Raw genomic sequence first — 19,799 nt, 5'->3', positions numbered from 1 at the left:
AACTTCCTGTCCCCCCCCCCTCCTTTCCCTCTTCCCCCACGGGCCCCTCCTCCCTCAGGGTCGTCGGACGAGGTTTCTCTGGAGCAGGAGTCCGAGGATGACATGAACTCCTCCCGGACCTCGCTGGACAAGCAGACCCATCACCGTGCCAACACAACCATGCATGTGTGCTGGCACCGCAACACCAGTGTGTCTATGTCCGATCACAGCCTGGCTGTGGAGGTACTCCTCCACCCACATTGAGACACATGCACAAACATTTTCACACCCAAATACTCACAGACCATCACTGGTTTTACTCACACATTAATGAACATCAACAGTCCCATCAGCGGCTTCAAGCCAATCGGCCGTGGTCGCTCTGGTCCCCATCTTGGAAATTTTACCTTCTCTTCCTAACCCTTAACTTTCCTCCAATGTCCCTCTTCCCCCCTGGTGACTGTTAATTTCCTGTGTCTGAGTTGTCTCTGTTGTTTATTGAAGTCTGCTCCGTATGCAAATTATTTTCATAATGTGCATCCACGAGAGGTTCTGTTATTTTTCCCCCTGACACTAATATTTTCACTTCACAGACCTGGAGGATTTCCTAACTGGTTTCTCTTCATCCCTTCTCTTCTTCCTCTCAAAGCTAACATGCTAACACTTGTCTCTGCACCCTCTTTTCTCTGCCTTTTCACCCTCTCAGTCTACGGCTCTCCAGCTGTTTCCCCAGAGCTCCCTCCGCGCTATCTCCTGGGCCAAGGCCAAAGACCAAACACCATCACACACGTTTGCTGGTACCGAAACCAGAACCTGTCTCTTACTGATTATCTGCGCATGAATCAGGTACTAGAGTCACGGGCCACAGCAGAAAATAAGGCGACAGGGTTGATAGCAGTTAGTCGAGTATTTAAGCTCATACTTAGTGAGTTTTTTAGACATCATACATTATATTTATGGACAGATCGTGTTTCATCCTACACATGTCAAGAGATACAAGCTCAAAACAGACTGCAGGACTTCAACACAAATCAGAATTAATTTTTTGTAGCCCAGGGAATCGGTTTTATCTATAATGATAATAAATATAGATCACAGGTTTAGGCAAGAAACATGAGCACTCAAACATGCAGGCTCAAAACATTAAACTATCAATTTATTTTGTTTTTAGTCATTAATAATACTTCATTGTACAAGAAAACCACAAGTGTGCAGCAGAACTAAGTTGAACATAGACCTTTAAACTGTGAAAGATGTTTACAACAGTCGTTTGGGACTTTGACCTTCATTTTATAACAAATGTGTCTGCTCACTCGTCTTTATTGCCTTTTATTTACCTATTTTAGCAGTGATTTACTTTAGTTAGTGCAACGTTATCTTCACTGATAGAATCAATAGCAGGAGAATATAACCTGAGTTGCATTAGTGTTTATTTACATATAAACATCAGGACGAACCTTAACACCAGAACGTGTTCAATAAAAAAACTCACTCTCTGAGGCGATTCCTTACATTCATTATACAGGTCAGTGCAGCAATCTTTTTGGTTGTACATGTGAAATAATCTTTATAACTATAAGTGAGACATTTTATGATTTTTATCTTTTAAATTGTCCTCTTGAGTGTTTCATTTATACTAGCCTATATAGGAGTAGTATAGTATATAAAAGGAATGAAAAGCTACATTTGAAAAGGCCAAGGTCTCCATTAAAGGGAGTTCCTCTCCCCTACACAAACAGTGAATCTCCTGAAACACCTCTTCAGTCACCCGGCCGATACTTTTGGGGTCACGATGCCCCACAATTGCGTAATGTTATTGGAAGGGGGGGGGCCTTAAAGAGACAGGAGCTAAAACCAAGGGCTTCACACAGAGGCTGGAAACAGGAGCTGCAGCAAAGGACAGTATGAGGACAGTGGTGTGTTTTGTGAACATCAGAGCATGTAAACCATTTAAAGTAATAACACTAATTAAAAATGATCAACCTCACTATGAGCATAATGTCTGCTGAAAAGCATGATCAATGGATGAAAATAACACACTTATTAATAGGTTAACAAATCACAACCAGTCGCTCCCACACAAGCATAAATCACTGAGTGTTGTTTGGAATGTATGAACCTTTATTCCAGTCATTCAGTCACTTCTGTCTCACCCATGTTTTTTCTGCTCTGTCCACATGTATAGAACCAGCTGTCAGGGTACCTCCTGAGGAAGTTCAAGAATAGTAACGGCTGGCAGAAACTCTGGGTCGTTTTCACCAACTTCTGCTTGTTCTTCTACAAGACTCACCAGGTCAGCCCTCAAATCTTTGCACGTACTATTTCTGCGGACCCAGTAAAAACATTTGAACTGAGGTGAGAGGGACTGTTGTTGTTTTACAGGACGACTTCCCGCTGGCCAGCCTGCCCCTGCTCGGCTACACAGTCAGCACCCCAGAAGAGTCTGATAGCATTCACAAGGAGTACGTCTTCAAGCTGCAGTTCAAGTCCCATGTTTACTTCTTCCGAGCGGAAAGCGAGTACACCTTCGAAAGGTACGAGCGCGTTCACCATTTCACCATTTACTCCATGACTCGTAGGAAGTGTCTTACACTTCACAGGGTAATTAAATAACACTGGTTTTAATGAAAGCCATTTTCAGACATGAACACAGAAGAATGACCACACAATTGAAACCAGACTTTCTCCAGAGTTTGCTCACACATGAACAACACAGGAGATTCTCCCCTTAGATGCATTCACAACAACGCAGAGATCTCTGGAGCGTTCAGGCCTGAAACAAACTCTCGACATCTTTGTCGGAGTCTCCTACGTGAATGGCACCGCTTTCTCATCGAGATGATATTTGTATTGTTCTTTATTTCACATTTTTGTGTCTGTTTCGGTAAGAAAGGTCATCAACACGCCCACTCGCTTGTGGTGAATCATCCAGAGGATCTCCTGCTGTGGTCTCATAAGGGCTCATTTGCACATTACCCAGAGTTTTTACTAGGAGGCTCGGGAGAACCTCCTCTCACTCTGACATTTGTCTTCTCACAAACAGCCCCTCTCCGGAGAATGTCCGGAGATTCTCCAAAGTTTAGTGCTTGTCTGAAAGCAGCTGACGGTACATTCCATTCTTCTTCACAGATGGATGGAGGTGATCAAGAGTGCTGCCAGCACCACGGGACGGATGAACCTGCTCATACCTAAAGGAGGTCCCATGGAGATGAACGGAAAATGAATCAAACACCATGTGTCCGGAGGCTGGGCCTCTACGACTCAAATAAACTCAACTCAGACTCTCTTTCAATTAACAAAGAACTGAACATTTTGACATTAACAAGATGAGACTGAAAGTTGCTGCCAGTTTTAAAGTGTTAACATTTCTCTGCTTAACTTCTCTAAAGGGCTGTGTATTTTTTTGTCTTTGATTAATGGTGTAAATGATAAAAGTTGTCTCAGTATACAGGATATAATGAAAGGGAGACTTGTACATTATGATCAAGATTTTTTTTTGTTTGTTTTTTTGCTTGTGTGACGCTCAATTGGGCTGTTCTTATAGACTGATACAACAGGAAATACTGATTTATGGGACCAAATCCAACACAAAGGGCTAAAGTTTCAGCTTTTTGAGGGACTTTTTTTCCACCTGAAGCTTTGTCTGGTTTCGGCACTGAGCGAAAGGAAACATGTTATACAGTATGTGGAAAAATGAAGGAACAGGATGTATGTGCGCTCTACTTCGGAAAAGCCAGAGGTGTGTGTGCGTGTGAAAGAGAGAGAGAGAGATGGAGGTGAGGGGAAAGTTAATGAAATGTTAAAACAGGTTTGAGACGAGAAGCCGTTCAATTCTGGGAGATTCTGTGGGAACTTATTAAATAATTCAAGCTGCTGTTGGGACAAAGACGCTTCAGACAGAGTGAACTTTTCGCAGGATTTTAAGCATCTGCCTGTATAAAGTGTCGTAGTGTGAAGTTGAGTTTTTCTTGAGGCCAGTCCACTTTAGAGGCTTTATTTGCCTGTTCATGGAAGGATGCAGCTTTTGTTTTGAATCAATTCAAATGGGAGCTGTTCTGCTTAATACTCCTGATTAGTTAGGCAGCATTATGCCTGTGTGGTGGTACATTAATCTCAGATATAATCTTTTGTCCTGTTGTTAATTTTGCGTAGGGATAACAACTCGAGGAAATACTGTGCAGTGGCTGCTCTAGAGTTTACTCTAGAGGAGTGGCAGATTTTCCCTCTGAAAGCAGAAGAACATATTTTGAAGTAACTGTTCTTAGTGATTGGGTCTTTGTGTTTCTCAAATGGGAGCGGACTTATGGGAAGCAAAGGACACCAGTTATTTAGTGTGCTACATGCAATCACGGTACTATTCGGTAAATATTTTTTATGGAGACTGGAACCTTTACTCTCCGTTTGTGTGCATGTGTTGTGTGCATGTGGCTGTGTGTGTGTGTGTGCGTGCATGTGTCCGTGCAGAAAAGCCAACCGTGTAGTCCCACCTACACCCGCCTCCGGAACCTGTGACGGACAGTGATGATGGAGGTCATCGACGTCCTAACATTCTGTGTGTGTAAGAGACTGACTCTGTTGCACAGTTAACATTGAGTATGTTACTCCTATTTATTGTTTAGCATGTCATCAGGGCCGTGCTCCCGAGTGCCCTCGTGTAGTCTTCATGTTATACCAGTGATAACCTAACGAATAAAAGATCATTTCAGTCAGTTTGCCTCTTTTGTTTGCTGGCAGTTATAAGCAATTTCTTCACTCTGTGTGTTGTTGATTTACCAGAAAACAGCTTGTATCCAGATGTCAAGCAAGTATCTGGTGGTAGACTTGTATATCTGAGGGGTTTACCTTAAGGGACTTTACACTGTGACAGTACAAGAAGAGTTTTACTGTCCGCAATACAAAAATATTGCCCTTTTTAGCCTCTAGTTAGCATCATCTTTAAAAAATAACCCCAAATATATGAATGAAAAAACTGTTCAAATATAACTATTTGCAAAGATAAACAAAAAAACCAATTAACGCAGCATCTGAGAGCCGCTCATTTCTTGTCAGAAGGTGGCTTCCTTTCCCAATAACAATTTTGTTTTAACTTATTTAACAGTAAAAAGGCAAAAGGCTTGGCTCTTAATTGTATTGGGTTATTTTTTACAGTATTTTCACTATTAATACTTGCTTATTGATTTGCTCCTAGTTTTGGTTTTAAACACTGCATGGCTTGTAAAACAAAATTAGTTAACTCATCACAGTGTGTTAATATGAGCACTGAAAGTTAAGTTCTTAAGTTCACCTTGTAAACATAGCAACAAGTACAGAAGGCAGTTTTTAATACAGTGTTGACAAGAAAACGTTGCTGGTGCTCCTTGAATATGCTGCGTTACTTTAAGTATAGATAATCGAGTTTGTAGTAGGACACTGCAGTCATAACAAAAAAATATATTTTTATTCAAGATATCATTTTAAATAATTACATCACTTGTATAAAAATATAATTCTGTAATGCTTTCATCATTAAACTAAACACTTAACCACAAATCCCAATACTGTAACAGATACTCTATACATTGCAACATTTCTAATCAGACGGAGAGAGTTGTTTTCCCTTTCTCATGGACTGGGAGGTTGTGTTTCAATGCGGCACAACTGGATCATGTTAAAATCTATTAAGTTTGGCAGAGGTGCTGCACAAATTCAGTGATCTGTGCCGCAACAAATAAGCACTTAAACAAGAGCTTACATCAGGTGATTAATGTGATTCACTGTTTTCTACTGCAGATGCAACGTCAGCATTTTGCATTCTAAGGAAAAAACTCTGTTACACACTGAAACTTGTGTAAAAAAACACTGAGCTGCAGCAACAGTGAAATACTGTAACACCTCAACTGATACAGCGAAAATTGATTTTCTATTGTACCCTGTTGTAGAGGTTAAAATGCTGGAAAGTAAGAGAAAATGGGTCCAGTTAATAGCCTCTCTCATTGAGCCTTTTCTGAGATTAAGTTGTCAGCTGGATTTTATTAGCAGGGTTGAGCAGTCGCACACAAAGCAGGGCATTCCTCAGGCATGTCCAAACAACGAGAGCACTGGGTGGGGTGGCTTCCCCAGAACTGCCAATATCGCACGTCTGCCAAGGATATCTGCTCAAACACTTTTCTGTCAGGGAGTGGAGAAGGTGTGTTCTCTCATTACTGTCTGCTGCTGTGATGTTTGGCTTTCAAAACAACTGTTGCACACAACATTTGCTCCTTTCCCTTTATGTAATGGGAAAAGTGAAAAGAGCTACTTCATGATCTGCTTATGAAATAGGTTGCATTCAGAACTGAGACCAAGGAAAGTGTTGGTTTCCTTACAACGGCTCGATCTAATCACCACTAGAGGGTTAGGGTTAGGGTTAAATCCCGGCAGCCTAGCTTAGCATAGAGAGTGGAAACAGAACTAGCTATCAGGGCACCCTGACTACATACACTACTACACAACAAACACTCATCAATGTGTTGTATCTCATCTGTTTAACTGTGCTACCTGTTTCCGTGTTTCTTGTCCTTATGCTAAGTCGAGCTAACTGGCTGCTGGTGTTTTAACACGTTATAGGGGTTATACCGTGCAACTAAATTTACATTTGCTGCCAAAATAGTGTACATTTTAAGTCCGATGTTGAATGCTGGACGTATGATAGAATGAGCAGCAGGCTTTACATGTATCTCATAATGCTTAACACAGGCCAGAGCTTTGCAGACGTTATAAAACCACTCACTGACTCACAGCCATTTATTAGTCACTCTCTCTGAGCTTCCGTCTGCCTGAGAGAATAACCCTGATGAGGTCACAGTGATGTAAGCAGACTCATCTGTGTCACACCCACTGCAGGTCACTAGTCAAGGAGAGACCAATGAACACATGTTATTTCAGGTAAGCTCATATATGTATGTTCAAACTGAGTTTCCAGTGAATTTCATAAACTGAGGTAGAAGAACAGGGTTTATATTTTGAAAAAGTTTTGATATTATTTGATATAATTTAGCTTACAGAAAGTCTATATCTCATTATTGAGGGTGCAAAGGTTATGTCCTTGGTATTTCCCTTGGGACATGGGGGCCTAAAGTGAATTTATCATTTTATAACTTTTAATGTATAATATATATATATATATATATATATATATATACACTACCGTTCAAAAGTTTGGGGTCACTTAGAAATGTCCTTATTTTTCAAAGAAAAGCACTGTTTTTTTCAATGAAGATAACATTAAATTAATCAGAAATACACTATACATTGTTAATGTGGTAAATGACTATTCTAGGTGGAAACGTCTGGTTTTTAATGAAATATCTACATAGGTGTATAGAGGCCCATTTCCAGCAACTATCACTCCAGTGTTCTAATGGTACATTGTGTTTGCTAATCGCCTTAGAAGACTAATGGATGATTAGAAAACCCTTGAAAACCCTTGTGCAATTATGTTAGCACAGCTGAAAACTGTTTTGCTGGTGAGAGAAGCTATAAAACTGGCCTTCCTTTGAGCTAGTTGAGTATCTGGAGCATCACATTTGTGGGTTCGATTATACTCTCAAAATGGCCAGAAAAAGAGAACTTTCATGTGAAACTCGCCAGTCTATTCTTCTTCTTAGAAATGAAGGTTATTCCATGCGAGAAATTGCGAAGAAACTGAAAATTTCCTACAACGGTGTGTACTACTCCCTTCAGAGAACAGCACAAACGGGCTCTAACCAGAGTAGAAAGAGAAGTGGGAGGCCCGGTGCACAACTCAGCAAGAAGACAAGTATATTAGAGTCTCTAGTTTGAGAAATAGACGCCTCACAGGTCCTCAACTGGCAGCTCCTTTAAATGGTATCCTTTAAATGGGGCTGCTTTGGTGCTGGTAAAGTGGGAGATTTGTACAAGGTAAAAGGGATTTTAAATAAGGAAGGCTATCACTTCATTTTGCAACGCCATGCCATACCCTGTGGACAGCGCTTGATTGGAGCCAATTTCCTCCTACAACAGGACAATGACCCAAAGCACACCTCCAAATTATGCAAGAACTATTTAGGGAAGAAGCAGGCAGCTGGTATGCTGTCTGTAATGGAGTGGCCAGCGCAGTCACCAGATCTCAACCCCATTGAGCTGTTGTGGGAGCAGCTTGACCGTATGGTACGCAAGAAGTGCCCATCAAGCCAATCCAACTTGTGGGAGGTGCTTCAGGAAGCGTGGGGTGAAATTTCTACAGATTACCTCAACAAATTAACAGCTAGAATGCCAAAGGTCTGCAATGCTGTAATTGCTGCAAATGGAGCATTCTTTGACGAAAGCAAAGTTTGAAGAACAAAATTAATATTTCAAATAAAAATCATTATTTCTAACCTTGTCAATGTCTTGACTATATTTTCTATTCATTTTGCAACTCATTTGATAAATAAAAGTGTGAGTTTTCATGGAAAACACGAAATTGTCTGGGTGACCCCAAACTTTTGAACGGTAGTGTATATATATGAGCTTGATCCATACCAGGGTCTACAAGTCAGTATGTATCTCATTCTCTGATGGTTTAATTTTGACCATTGTTTTTTTGTTTTTTTTTGACTCACAAGTCAAAAATTTTACAGAGGAGCAATAGTAACTTGTTGGAGTAACCATTTCAACCAAAAGGACTTAATTTCCTGCCAGATCTTTATTTATTTACAGTTTTTCAGTTCAGCTTAGTTTATTTCGGTCCACAAAATATAATTTAAGGAGGATTTGTGACAAAAAAGCGAGACAATATGTTATTTTAAAAAATAAATAAAGGAGAAAAGAAGATGAGAATGCAACTTGCAACCCATTAGCCCCTAAAATGTATTAAATCAAACAGAAAATATAAAAAAATCGATTTTTAAACATTGTGTATTTGTAATTCATCTTGTTATAAAAAGGTGAGCGACACACTTATCACTTATTGAAAAAGTATCTTCAAAGTTGGTGGCGTTTCACATTGTCTTATTTTCTCTTTTCAATCATTTTGTCATGTGTTGTTCATGCAGCAACCATCAGAAGGTTTGTTGTACTGGATGTGCCTGTTAATTCCCATTTGTTGAACATTTCACATCCACAGAATCTTTACTTTTCAGCCTTTACAAGCCTGCTCAGCATGATTTCGACAGATCCGTGTGAGTTGAGCACCAGTGGTGGTGTTGTGCATGCACACCTTTATCAAACGTAATAAACCAGTTATTGGAATGTGTTTGTTGCTGTGATGGGAGCGGGGGGGCGGGGCTTGCCTGCTTATCTCCGCCTGTGGGCTCCACAATAAGTGCCCTTAGAAGGAAAGCCTGTCACACTATAAACTGGAGAGCTTTTTTGTCCTGCTCCTGGAGAAGCAGTAAATCGTCAGATCAGTAAAGTCAGCGATCAAATCCACTTTTCTGCCCAGTGACAGGTCAACGTGGAGCCAGTGTAGGATGCTGGTGGAGTCACAGGGCTTCTTATAGCCTCTCCACTCTCTGGTAAGGTTTATTGTCCTCAGACATTTATCATAAGAGAGAACAGACGCACTATGGGTTCATATATAACTCTGGCCTGGTGTTGAACTTTCTACCTCTGCAGCCTGTGCTTTACATAACCTGCAGCTCCCTCCAGGCGATCGGACAACACCCACTAACTAATCCGCCTGTTTGTTATGCAGGATCATCTCTTCATATCCTCCAGAAGAGCAGTTGGAGGTCGAGCGCCGCTGGGAGCCGTGGCCGCGGTGTGAGCCGGTGGAGCCCGGGAGGTGAGCAGCTGCTCCGCGGCGGAGGAGCCGGGCATGGAGATGTTGCGCCGCTCCTCTGTGTTCGCTGCGGAGGTGTTCGACCGCTCGCTCACCGAAAAGGAGCTGGTGTCCCAGGCCAAAGCGCTGTGCAGGGACTACATCCATTCCAGGCTGAACCGTGCCGGCATAGGCTGGTCCAACCCCGACCACGGGCGGGCTGCATCAGGCGGGACGCAGGGGGAGACGTCGACGGTCCTGCTGTGGCTGGGTGAGTCTGTCATCAGATCGTTTTAACTTCATCATAAAGTACATTTATATAGTTACAGAGTCAAAGGCACATACAAATGTAAAGACAACATATTTTTGGATACACGAAGTCTATATCTCATTATTGAGGGTGCAAAGGTCATGTCCTTGGTATTTCCTTTGGGACATGGGGGCCTAAAGTGAATTTAACATTTTATGACTTTTAACATTTTTATATGGTAGGGGTTTAAAAAACAGATGCCAAGATAGTTCGGCGTGTTGACCACTTATATGTCAGGAAAATGCAAATAAATACATGAGTAACTTAGACCTGGTGGAAAAGATCTTATAGATAGATGGATGGGTAGCTGGATGGACTTTATTAATCCTAAACAAATTCCTGTTACTGCAGCAAGGTATTCGTCTCATAACACAATAAACTAAAAGCTAAATTATATCAAATAATATCAAAACTTTTTTCTAAATATAAACCCTCATGTAGAGAATCCCTGGGACATGAGGATATAGACATGGAAAAATATCCAAATTTAATCACGTTTTTACAAAATGTTCACATTTCTTTATATTTGCCTTATTGATTTAAATGTTTCTTTTGGATGGAAGGGGGTTGCTCGGACTCATCAGCCGAACGTGTCGTCATTCAGAAATCTGTTCATTTTCAATGGAAAACCTCCAAGTGATTCCAGGGAAAAACAAGTGTCCCGGTTTCATTTCAGAAACGGCTTCCTGCCTGGATGTTTTCCCACAATGAAAACAGTGTGAGGTTTCTCCTTAGCATGTGTGTCACCCCACCTCCAGTTTATGAAATTCACTGGAAACTCAGTTTGAACAGGGCGGTTTACTTTTAATGGAAACACATCTGGAAAGAGAACTTGGGTCCAAAACAAGAGTGTTGGCAAACCTCTGAGCCTAAGATCAATAGCAGGTAGTGAATCAATTTCTTCAGGGCTTTGTTCCCATTAAAGTCTACTGAGTCACAAAGTAAAGATTAACAGTTTATGAATTAAGATTGAATGTGAAATGAGTGCTCTTGTTCCCTTTCTTGCCGATCATTAGAATAAAAGATGGATATCGCTCTCGTGTCTGCACAGTAAATCTGTAGCTGGAGCCACTTAGCTTAGCACAAAGATCGGCAAAAGCCAAGTTAACCTGACTGTCCAAATGGACTAAATCCACCTTCCAGATCCTTTAAAGTTTACTAGTAAACAAATCAATTTACAATTTAAAACAGTTTTTAGAAAATGTATTTATTGAAATCTAACTTGAATTGAACATTGAACTCCGTATGTTTCTGGCCAGGTGACGAGTTGGAATACCTTCGACCCAACGTTTATCGTAATGTAGCGCGACAGCTGAACATCACAGTGGCTTCGGAGAGCGTGGTGTCGGACGCATTCCTGGCTGTGGCTAAAGACATTTTCTCTACAGGTACGTCTTCGTCAGAATCTATTTCCATTGCACATCAACCCGTTTATGGAGAAACATCCTAAAAACGTCAGATGCTGACGTTTATTTTCAGCCTAGATGATGTTAATAGCAATACTAGATGTTCAGTTTGCTTCTCTTAGTGGGACAGGAACTTGCGCATTTTGGTAGCTTGCGTTGCTCGTGCATGCGGTAACACACTGGCTCTGGCTCATGCATGCATAGGTCTAAAACGGTGGGGGGCAGGGGGTCTCTGGGTTTGCAGGTTGATGATATTGCATGTATGCCTGCATGATAGTTTGTTATCATGTTCAACTCTGACCCTCACACACTTGAAAGTAAGGGAAGATTTATCCTTTTAGGGAAGTTTATTGGGAAGGAGGACCTGGAGAGCAAATACAATAAAGATGTTGAATGTTCAGAGTACTTATGCTACTCCCCCCTTTAATGCTTTTTCATTGAATTAACTTTAATCTCTCTCACCTAAAATAAACTCGTTTCAGGCTAGTTTTCCATGTAAACACTTCTAAAGTAGGCTGACCACAGGATCCTTAGTCAGAAACAGTGTGGTGCTGTCATTATCCCCTCCAGGAAAGGAAACCGAGGAAAACATTCAGTCCATATTAGGTTAAGATGATTGTTTCAGACAGTTTGGACCCCACCCTGGGAGTTCAGTCATGAATCTCTGCCAGTTTAATCCTCGGGGAATGCAACAAAGCAATCTGCCGCTTAGGTGATAAAGAATTAACTGCAAAAATCTGGTTTGTCTGGTCCTTAGTGTGAGCAGAGTTGCTTAGGCATTGACATCACACATGTCAATCAGAGTACCTTAATCCAAACACACTCTTATGGTTATAATTATGACTGGGCTGTTTATTTAGGGATTTACATGGGAAACACATTTTGGGTTGAGTTTCAGTTTACAGGTTTATAAAGCAGCCTTCCATTATAACAGTTTAAATATGCACAGACAGTAGAGCTGAGGGCCGACACTATTCACTGTCAAGAGGAAGTCATGGGCAGCAGTAGATTATGACCACAAACTTGTCTTATGTGTATGAGCTTAGTCACAGATGTAAGGCTGCTTTCCACAATGTGCTGATAAACTACAGCTAAAACACCATGTGTGTTACGAGATGAGATGTCCCCTTTGAAACCTTTATCTTTAAAGATATTTTTATATTAACAGTGGATTATCTATCTATTGATCCATCCATCTATCTATCCATCTATCCATCTACCCACCCATCTATCTATCCATCCATCTATCTATCTATCTATCTATCTATCTATCTATCTATCTATCTATCTAATCTATCTATCTATCTATCTATCTATCTAACCCACCTGCCCGTCGGTCCATCCATCATCCATTCTGTTTTTCTTTCTTGCTTACAATTCTATTTTGTTTTATTTATCTCTAAGTTAGCCACTAGTGAAAAATGTTGTGGGCTTCAGCTGAAAATTTGAATATCAGATATTCTTTTTTCAAGTTTGTTTCTCACAAACCTCCCAAATGAGGAAAGTTTTAATTTTGTCAACTTCAATTGAGTTCACAAAAACTGAAAAAAGATCTTGCCTTCTTCAGGGAATGAGAAATTGGTTTACTTCCTGCTTACCTGCAGTAGTTGAAATGAACGAAGCATTGAAATTTAATGCAAACAATTCCTGCACAAATCCTGTGTCTGTTCAAAGGCACTGTTGGAAGAGACTGTGTTACTAAACGCTCTGATGCTTTAGGAAGTAGTTCTTAATATTGTCTCCAGAATGGTGAGAAAGAGGAACGTAGCAAAGGAAGGTTGATCTGAGGTTCACTCTGAAGCAACATAATGACCTAAAACATTAGAAGAAAAAAGAAGCAGACAGAGGCTTCACATGATGTAGAGCAGCACAGTCTCCAGACTTAAACATCATGGACAGACGTAAAGTAGACAGACGAAAGCAAAGCAAACTACAAGTGCAACAAATTTGTGGAAACTTTTGCAGCAGTGTGGGGACGAAAAGTGTTTGAGTTACAACCGTCTTCGGCTGCTGAATAATATTCCTTCATACTTAAGTGTTCATGCTTTGTCTTCTACTGCCTTGATGATTACAATTGCGTAGCTTTAACTCACCAAATAATTGAGACACACGGCACACAGTGTACCATCCTTACAAGATTAGACCATTTAAGAGAAACATGAGATTCTAGGAATTAATCAGCCGGCAGTTACAGAAGATGGATGGTGCTCAGGCTCACTTTGTATGTACAGGACATATAAACAGTGCAGAAACAGTCTGAAGCTTTGACTGTAAATGGTGCGGTGGCAGAAAGCTTTACTCAACATGTGGACCACGTTGGAAAAATGATCTGCTCACTTATCAAGTGAGGCGTACTGCCTGACTGCCGCTCTCAGCCCTGTGTTTGGCTTTTCTTCTTTTGTGGTGCAGACAGGCACGCAGGCCTAATGCTGCTGCTGCTGCTGCTGTGGTTTTAGAGTTTCCTCATCCATCTTTGAAGAGAGCTGCTGACACAGACGTTTGCTGCCCTGTAACCTGCCCCACGTATACTCAGAAAAGAGCACACATTCCACTTCATAGCAGGACATCAATTAGCATGCATAAATACTTATGTAATTTGTTTTTTTTATTACTTATGTGTCTTTGTCAGGTATTACTTGGGGAAAGGTGATTTCTTTGTACGCCGTAGCAGGGGCCTTGGCGATTGATTGTGTACACCACGGTCATCCGGCCATGATCCAAACCATCGTCGACTCCATGGGAGAGTTTGTCCGCAAGCATCTGACCTCCTGGTTAAAAAGGAAAGGGGGCTGGGTAAGGGATCTTTTTTTTTACCTAACTACTTTTTGTGCAGCTGTTTGAGTGTACATTATGTGAATGTTGCTGACGATGCAACTCTAAGGCCTTTTCATTTTATGATGGTAAACTGGCAGTGTGTGTGTGTTCCTGTTATTGCTTGCATACCCTGCTGTGGTTGTTGGGGCCACATCTTAAAGGTCCACTGTGTACGATTTAGGGGAAAGGGATCTATTGGCAGAAATTGAATATAAAATAATCCTAGTGATGTTTTCATTAGTGTGTTTCATCTAAATTGTACAAACTGTTGTTTTCTTTACCCTAGAATGGCCCTTATAGTTAAATACTTTATATTTACATCGGGAGCGGGTCCTCTCTATTGGGGACGCCATGTTTTTTACAGTAGCCCAGACTGGACAAACTAAACACCTTTGAGTTTTTATTTCCAACTGAAGGCTACATGTTCTTTCATGTTTGGAAGGGGATAGTGAGGTGAGGGGTATTTAGCTGCAACATGCAACTTAACCACGAGATGTTACTAAATTCTACACACTGAACCTTTAAATCATTAAGCCCACTGGCATGTTTTCCAAGTCCCAACATGGGTAGTACAGGAATATTATACTGGGACTGAAATGATAAAGTATGGTAGGCAACGCTGAGATTATTTAAATATCTGAAAACTACTGCAACTAACATTTATTTTTATTATAAATAAATCTGCTGATTGTGATATTATTCATTTTAGTATAGTCAGCAGGTCAAGAATATCACAAAATAATGAAGGATTTCTTTCATGATTTTCCAAAGTCTATAAGTAACATGTTCAAATTCCTCTTTTTTTTTTATTTATAATTTACAAATTTACAAAGGTTTAACAGTCCCATTTTGTAGAGAGTGAGATTTCCATGTGTTCTTTGATTATAATTCAGCGTTAAGTGCTGTATGCATCATACTGTGAAAGTATCAAAGAGCTCAATCTATGTGAAAATGCACACAGCCAATATTCAAAAACTGCATTTTAAAGATATAATATGTAACAATTCTTCATTAAAATGTTTATAAATGACTAGACCTATATTATATGTGTTGTTGTTGGTTTGTGTACTTACATTATCCAAAAATATTTCCAACAATGTTCAAAGGATTCCCCAATCTCATTCAAGGTAACAGGATGTTTCATTTTGTTCGAGATTTAATTACATCATATACACTTTACCTGTGGCTTTGCTGCTATAACTTCCGGGGGCAAACGATGTATGCAGAGGAAAAACACGCCGCTAGCCAGTTAGCCAGTTAGCCAGTCAACTGTCTGTTCCTTTCACTGTTTGCATCGGTCAATCATAACTAAGATCCAAATGCAAATGGGACCTGAGCCACCCAAGATGGTTATGGGACACGAAATGTGTCCCATGCTTTTTCACAACAATCAAATTAGGTCTTTAGTTATTGTTTTGATTGAGAGACCCCTGGTGGTAGAAGTTACATATTGTACATTTAAAATGAGATTCCGGATCTGTTACTTCGTGATGTCACAACTGTACAGTCAGCACCCGCAGCCATGCCCTCAGCACGGTCCACCGATACCCGCTGTCCAAACTTGTAGGGTGCTTTCTTTGAGCGTTTACCTGAAATCTGCTTTATTTTATTCAATCTTATTTAGGACTTTAATTTGTGTTTTATTTGGCTTCTCCAATTTAGACTCATCATACTAAGGAAAGACACATCTGGCATGAATTGAGTAGTCTGGTAATTTTGGGTGGAGGGGGTTTAAAAAATGACACAAATACACATAAACTGGAGCCACTGCATCAGAGATAAAATCCTGCAGAAACAAATGAGTGAAACTCAGCCACAAGAAGTAACAAGGCCTGGCAACGTGCCTCTGCCTGTGCTCTGCTCTGCTCTGCTGGAAAGAGCAGGACAACTGAACAAATGAACGCCCTTGTACCCAGAATCACGGCAGCCCAGGCCGCTGCGTGTTGAGAATAAGTGGAGTGTGACAAAATGAAGAGCAATGCATTGTATAACTGACCTCATAAGCACAAATGAGGGAGCTGTTTCTCACAGCTGCACTCCGAGCTCCAACTGTCAGATTTCTACGCTGGGAGATGACGTCAGCATTTAGGAAAACTTCCTAACATTTAGTGATGAATGTGAAGAGTGTTTATTGTCAGGATGACAAACTACATTATGTGGTGTTTAATTATCTCTATATGTGTTATAGTTACAATACATACAGGGAGTATTGAGACCCCTTCACTTTCTTCCCATTTTGGAATGATGCAGCCTTGTGCTAGTAACGTCATTTACAGTATGCAGACCCTTTACCCGGTGCTAAGTTGAAGTACCTTTGGCAGCGATATCAGCCTCCAGTCTTCTTGTGTAGGATGTGACATTGCACACCTGGATTTGGGGATTGTCTATCATTCTTCAGTTTGGATGGATGACTGTCAGACTTTCTCTGGTCTCTCCAGAGATGTTTGATTGGGTTCAAGTCGGGGCTCGGGCTGGGCCACAGGACGTTCACGGACTTGTCCATCCTGTGTTGTCTTTGCCGTGTGCTTATGGTCATTGTCTTGTTGAAAGATGAACCTTTTGACGCAGTCTGAGACCCTGGACTCCAGTCACTGTGTAGAAACATCTCAAAGATGATGAAGAGAAATTGGAGGAATCTGAATACAAATGTCATAGAAGAGTGTGAATAATGAAATCAATGTGATAATTCATTTTTTTCCTTTTTAACAAATTTTGAAAAAATGTAATTTCTGTTTTACTGGCTCCACGTCGGCAAATTACGTACGTGATATCTCAAGATTGTCTGGAGGGAAGTTGTTCAAATTTGGTACAAATATTCACTTGGATGGGAAAGGATTAGATTTTGGTTCTCAAAGTTCATGGTGAACTCATATGAGTCTAGAAAGAAAAAAGTATGTAGACTGACATTGGACTAGTTGGCGGAGGCATACAAATGCAGGGTGGTAATTCTAGTTCATCATGGGTTATTGATTGTACACTGATAAGGGAGAAATTAATAATAAAAGACTGGAACATGAAAGTATCTGTGTAAGCTGTTACTCTCATGATCTGAGGGAGATGACCTGTGTTTGCTTATAAACTATTTCAATGTGGAGGTTGCCTGCATAATGCCATGGGTGTATAATGGGCTGTTTGACTTTATATATTATCAACATTACTAACTGATGCAGCCAAGCTTGCTTTGAGCGTGGTAGTCTTGATATGAGAGATGATTGTACGTAGCATTTCTTCTACAACAGTGTGTTGTGATAGTATCTAACTAATTAACTTCATTAGTGCAGGATTTCTTTTAACTGAAACTTCTGTCTCTTCTGTTTGCGTGTTGGTTTTGTGTACATTTGTTTTCTGTAAAACACAATCGAAAAGTGAATTATAAAAGAAAAGGCTGCAACTTTACGTGATAAAAGTGAAGGGGTCAAATTTCCTGAATGTATATAAGTAGATTGTTGGAGTGATCATCACTGAGATTACAGTGTAGGCCTTGGCTTTGAAATCACATATTTGTGGGTAGATTGTTCGTCTTGTCTCAGCATCGTGTCAAATCAACAACAACCGGATCTAAACCGCTGTAAAAACACACGTTAACAGATTTCCTTCTGATGTTCTGTCTTGTTTTATGTAAGAGTGAGACTCTGTGGGTCATGACTCAGTGTCCTCTCTGCTGTTACAGGTGGATGTCACGAAATGCGTGGTGAACACTGACGCCAGCTTCCGCTCTCATTGGCTGGTGACTGCTGCCTGCACCTTTGGACACTATCTGAAAGCCATCGTGTTGTACCTCCTCAGGGAGAAGTGAAAGACTGACCAGCACTGCGCACCACCAGCACCACTCCACTGAAGCATCCACTGCTTTGGAATATGTTTACACTCGTTTGCACTGAGCCTACATTAATGAACACTTGTCCCCTCACAGACAATGGACTCTCCCAGCTTCTTCCGCTTCCTTGTGTCTATTTATTATTATATACAGTTACATAGTATATTGGCACACATTTGATGTGAATGTATAAAATCACCCACTGTTAATGTTTGTAACTTTTAATTTTTCCACAAACAGCAGAACTGGCTTATTGGGGGTTTTGGCTGCCCCCAGTGGGGAAAATGTTAACTACTTTTTTTGGACTCTTCTCACCTAGACGGTATTAACAGGTCAACAGACTAATGCATGTTAGATAAATGGAGTATACATCCTATTGTCCCCTAACCAAGGGACTGTATGAATATTTTTGGGGGGACTGGGTTCAGAAAAGGGGAAAAGGTTTTTGGAACTTTTTTCTCACTGCAGATTTATATTTTGTTTCAGCATGACCATCAACAATCCTGTTTCTATTTCAGGGTTTTATTTGTCTCATCACAATAGCTAGTATCTAGCGGGAGCAACAAATCAGCCTGGAGAAAAAACTATATTTAGAGATATCCCTTGTCTCGACCAAGTTGTTCCTTTACTTAATCTTTTTATCACAACTGAAAAGAAGATTGCGTCATAAAGAGTCTGTAGTAATATAATATAATATATATTGTGCAGAATAACATATAGCTTTATATTTTACTAATTGGAAAAAGAACAACACATTTTGACTTGGCGCTGATTATCTTATGAATGTTTAACTGAAATAAAACTTTAATTATGCTTTTTCAAAACTTCCACTAAAAGATGTAGCCCCCTTCTCCAGTCCCAGATTAGTCAGATGAATTAAGTCTACAACTTCTACACAATGCATTTCAAACAGTACTGTACATTCAATGCAATAATTCCTCCCTCTATTCCTTTGTTCACTGTGAGGCAGTGTGTTATATTGCTGTACTGTGATAGTAAAGTTACAGTGTGTTTTCTCTGAGTTAGAGCACTTTGATAACATTTCAGTGTGTTAGTAGAATTTATTCCATGAATAATTTCACTTTTATATGGCATGTATGTAAGACTATGTTATGTAGAATATAAGTGAGTCGTTTGCAACTGTAAATATTAACATTAATAAATAAATTGTTTTTACAACTCTCTGTCAGGTCTGAGTTGTGAATGTCAGAAAGTATACAGATATTTAAAATCCTTTTGTGTGATGAGAATTAGTTTGAGAGCATGATTTCTTAATTATGTCTCATTGCTAAGTTATTAGTGTAAATCAAGGATAAGCCTTTTTTCCGAGTACATACTACTTTTCTGTTTCTCCCTGATGCATGCTTTTCAGTGCAGGCATTCATTATTGTTGAGCATTAAGTTTTGTATTTCTAAACAGTGGTGCATGTCCAGCCTAGTGGTTCAATCAGAACCACTAAACACAGATTAAACTTTATAGTTGAATGAATTAAGACATTGTTGATGGTGTAAGTCAAGATTGAAAGACCTCTATTGTCGTGATACACAGGTACAATGAAATTGTAAGAGTCTTCTCTCTCCAAGATATATATATATATATATATACACACACAACAATAATAGCAATAGTAGCAACATCAGCAAATAACTATATACAAAAAAAAAAGAATAAAATATACATATATCTATCTATCTATCTATCTATCTATCTATCTATCTATCTATCTATCTATATATATATATATTAAATGC

General features: G+C 40.0%; 2 protein-coding genes across 4 annotated transcripts in view; both read left to right on the top strand.

The window, feature by feature from the left end:
* farp2 (FERM, RhoGEF and pleckstrin domain protein 2) overlaps window positions 1-4,688 on the top strand; it is a 33,376-nt gene extending 28,688 nt beyond the window's left edge. For 2 of the 3 annotated variants that reach the window (XM_035176051.2, XM_035176053.2), the window contains 4 exons: window positions 59-222; window positions 2,165-2,272; window positions 2,362-2,513; window positions 3,109-4,688. In XM_035176051.2, coding sequence (XP_035031942.1) covers window positions 59-222; window positions 2,165-2,272; window positions 2,362-2,513; window positions 3,109-3,202 — 518 coding nt within the window. In that variant the 3' untranslated portion in view covers window positions 3,203-4,688. Of the gene's footprint in view, window positions 1-58; window positions 243-671; window positions 826-2,164; window positions 2,273-2,361; window positions 2,514-3,108 lie in introns of all 3 variants that reach the window. The other variant, XM_047342847.1, reaches the window with a different exon arrangement.
* A 4,583-nt stretch (window positions 4,689-9,271) lies between these two features.
* On the top strand, window positions 9,272-19,231 carry boka (BCL2 family apoptosis regulator BOK a). Its single transcript, XM_035176399.2, has 5 exons — window positions 9,272-9,455; window positions 9,635-9,971; window positions 11,270-11,398; window positions 14,046-14,209; window positions 17,901-19,231. Exons 2-5 carry the CDS (start codon window positions 9,758-9,760, stop codon window positions 18,024-18,026), a joined length of 633 nt encoding a protein of 210 aa, XP_035032290.1. The 5' UTR covers window positions 9,272-9,455; window positions 9,635-9,757; the 3' UTR covers window positions 18,027-19,231.
* The last annotated feature ends 568 nt before the right edge of the window (window positions 19,232-19,799 follow it).

This window comes from Hippoglossus stenolepis, chromosome 14 (genome assembly GCF_022539355.2).
Source record: "Hippoglossus stenolepis isolate QCI-W04-F060 chromosome 14, HSTE1.2, whole genome shotgun sequence".
In the NCBI taxonomy this organism is placed as follows: domain Eukaryota; kingdom Metazoa; phylum Chordata; class Actinopteri; order Pleuronectiformes; family Pleuronectidae; genus Hippoglossus; species Hippoglossus stenolepis.
The sequence above is the reverse complement of the archived record's forward strand: the minus strand, read 5'-3'. Positions and strand labels throughout refer to the sequence as shown.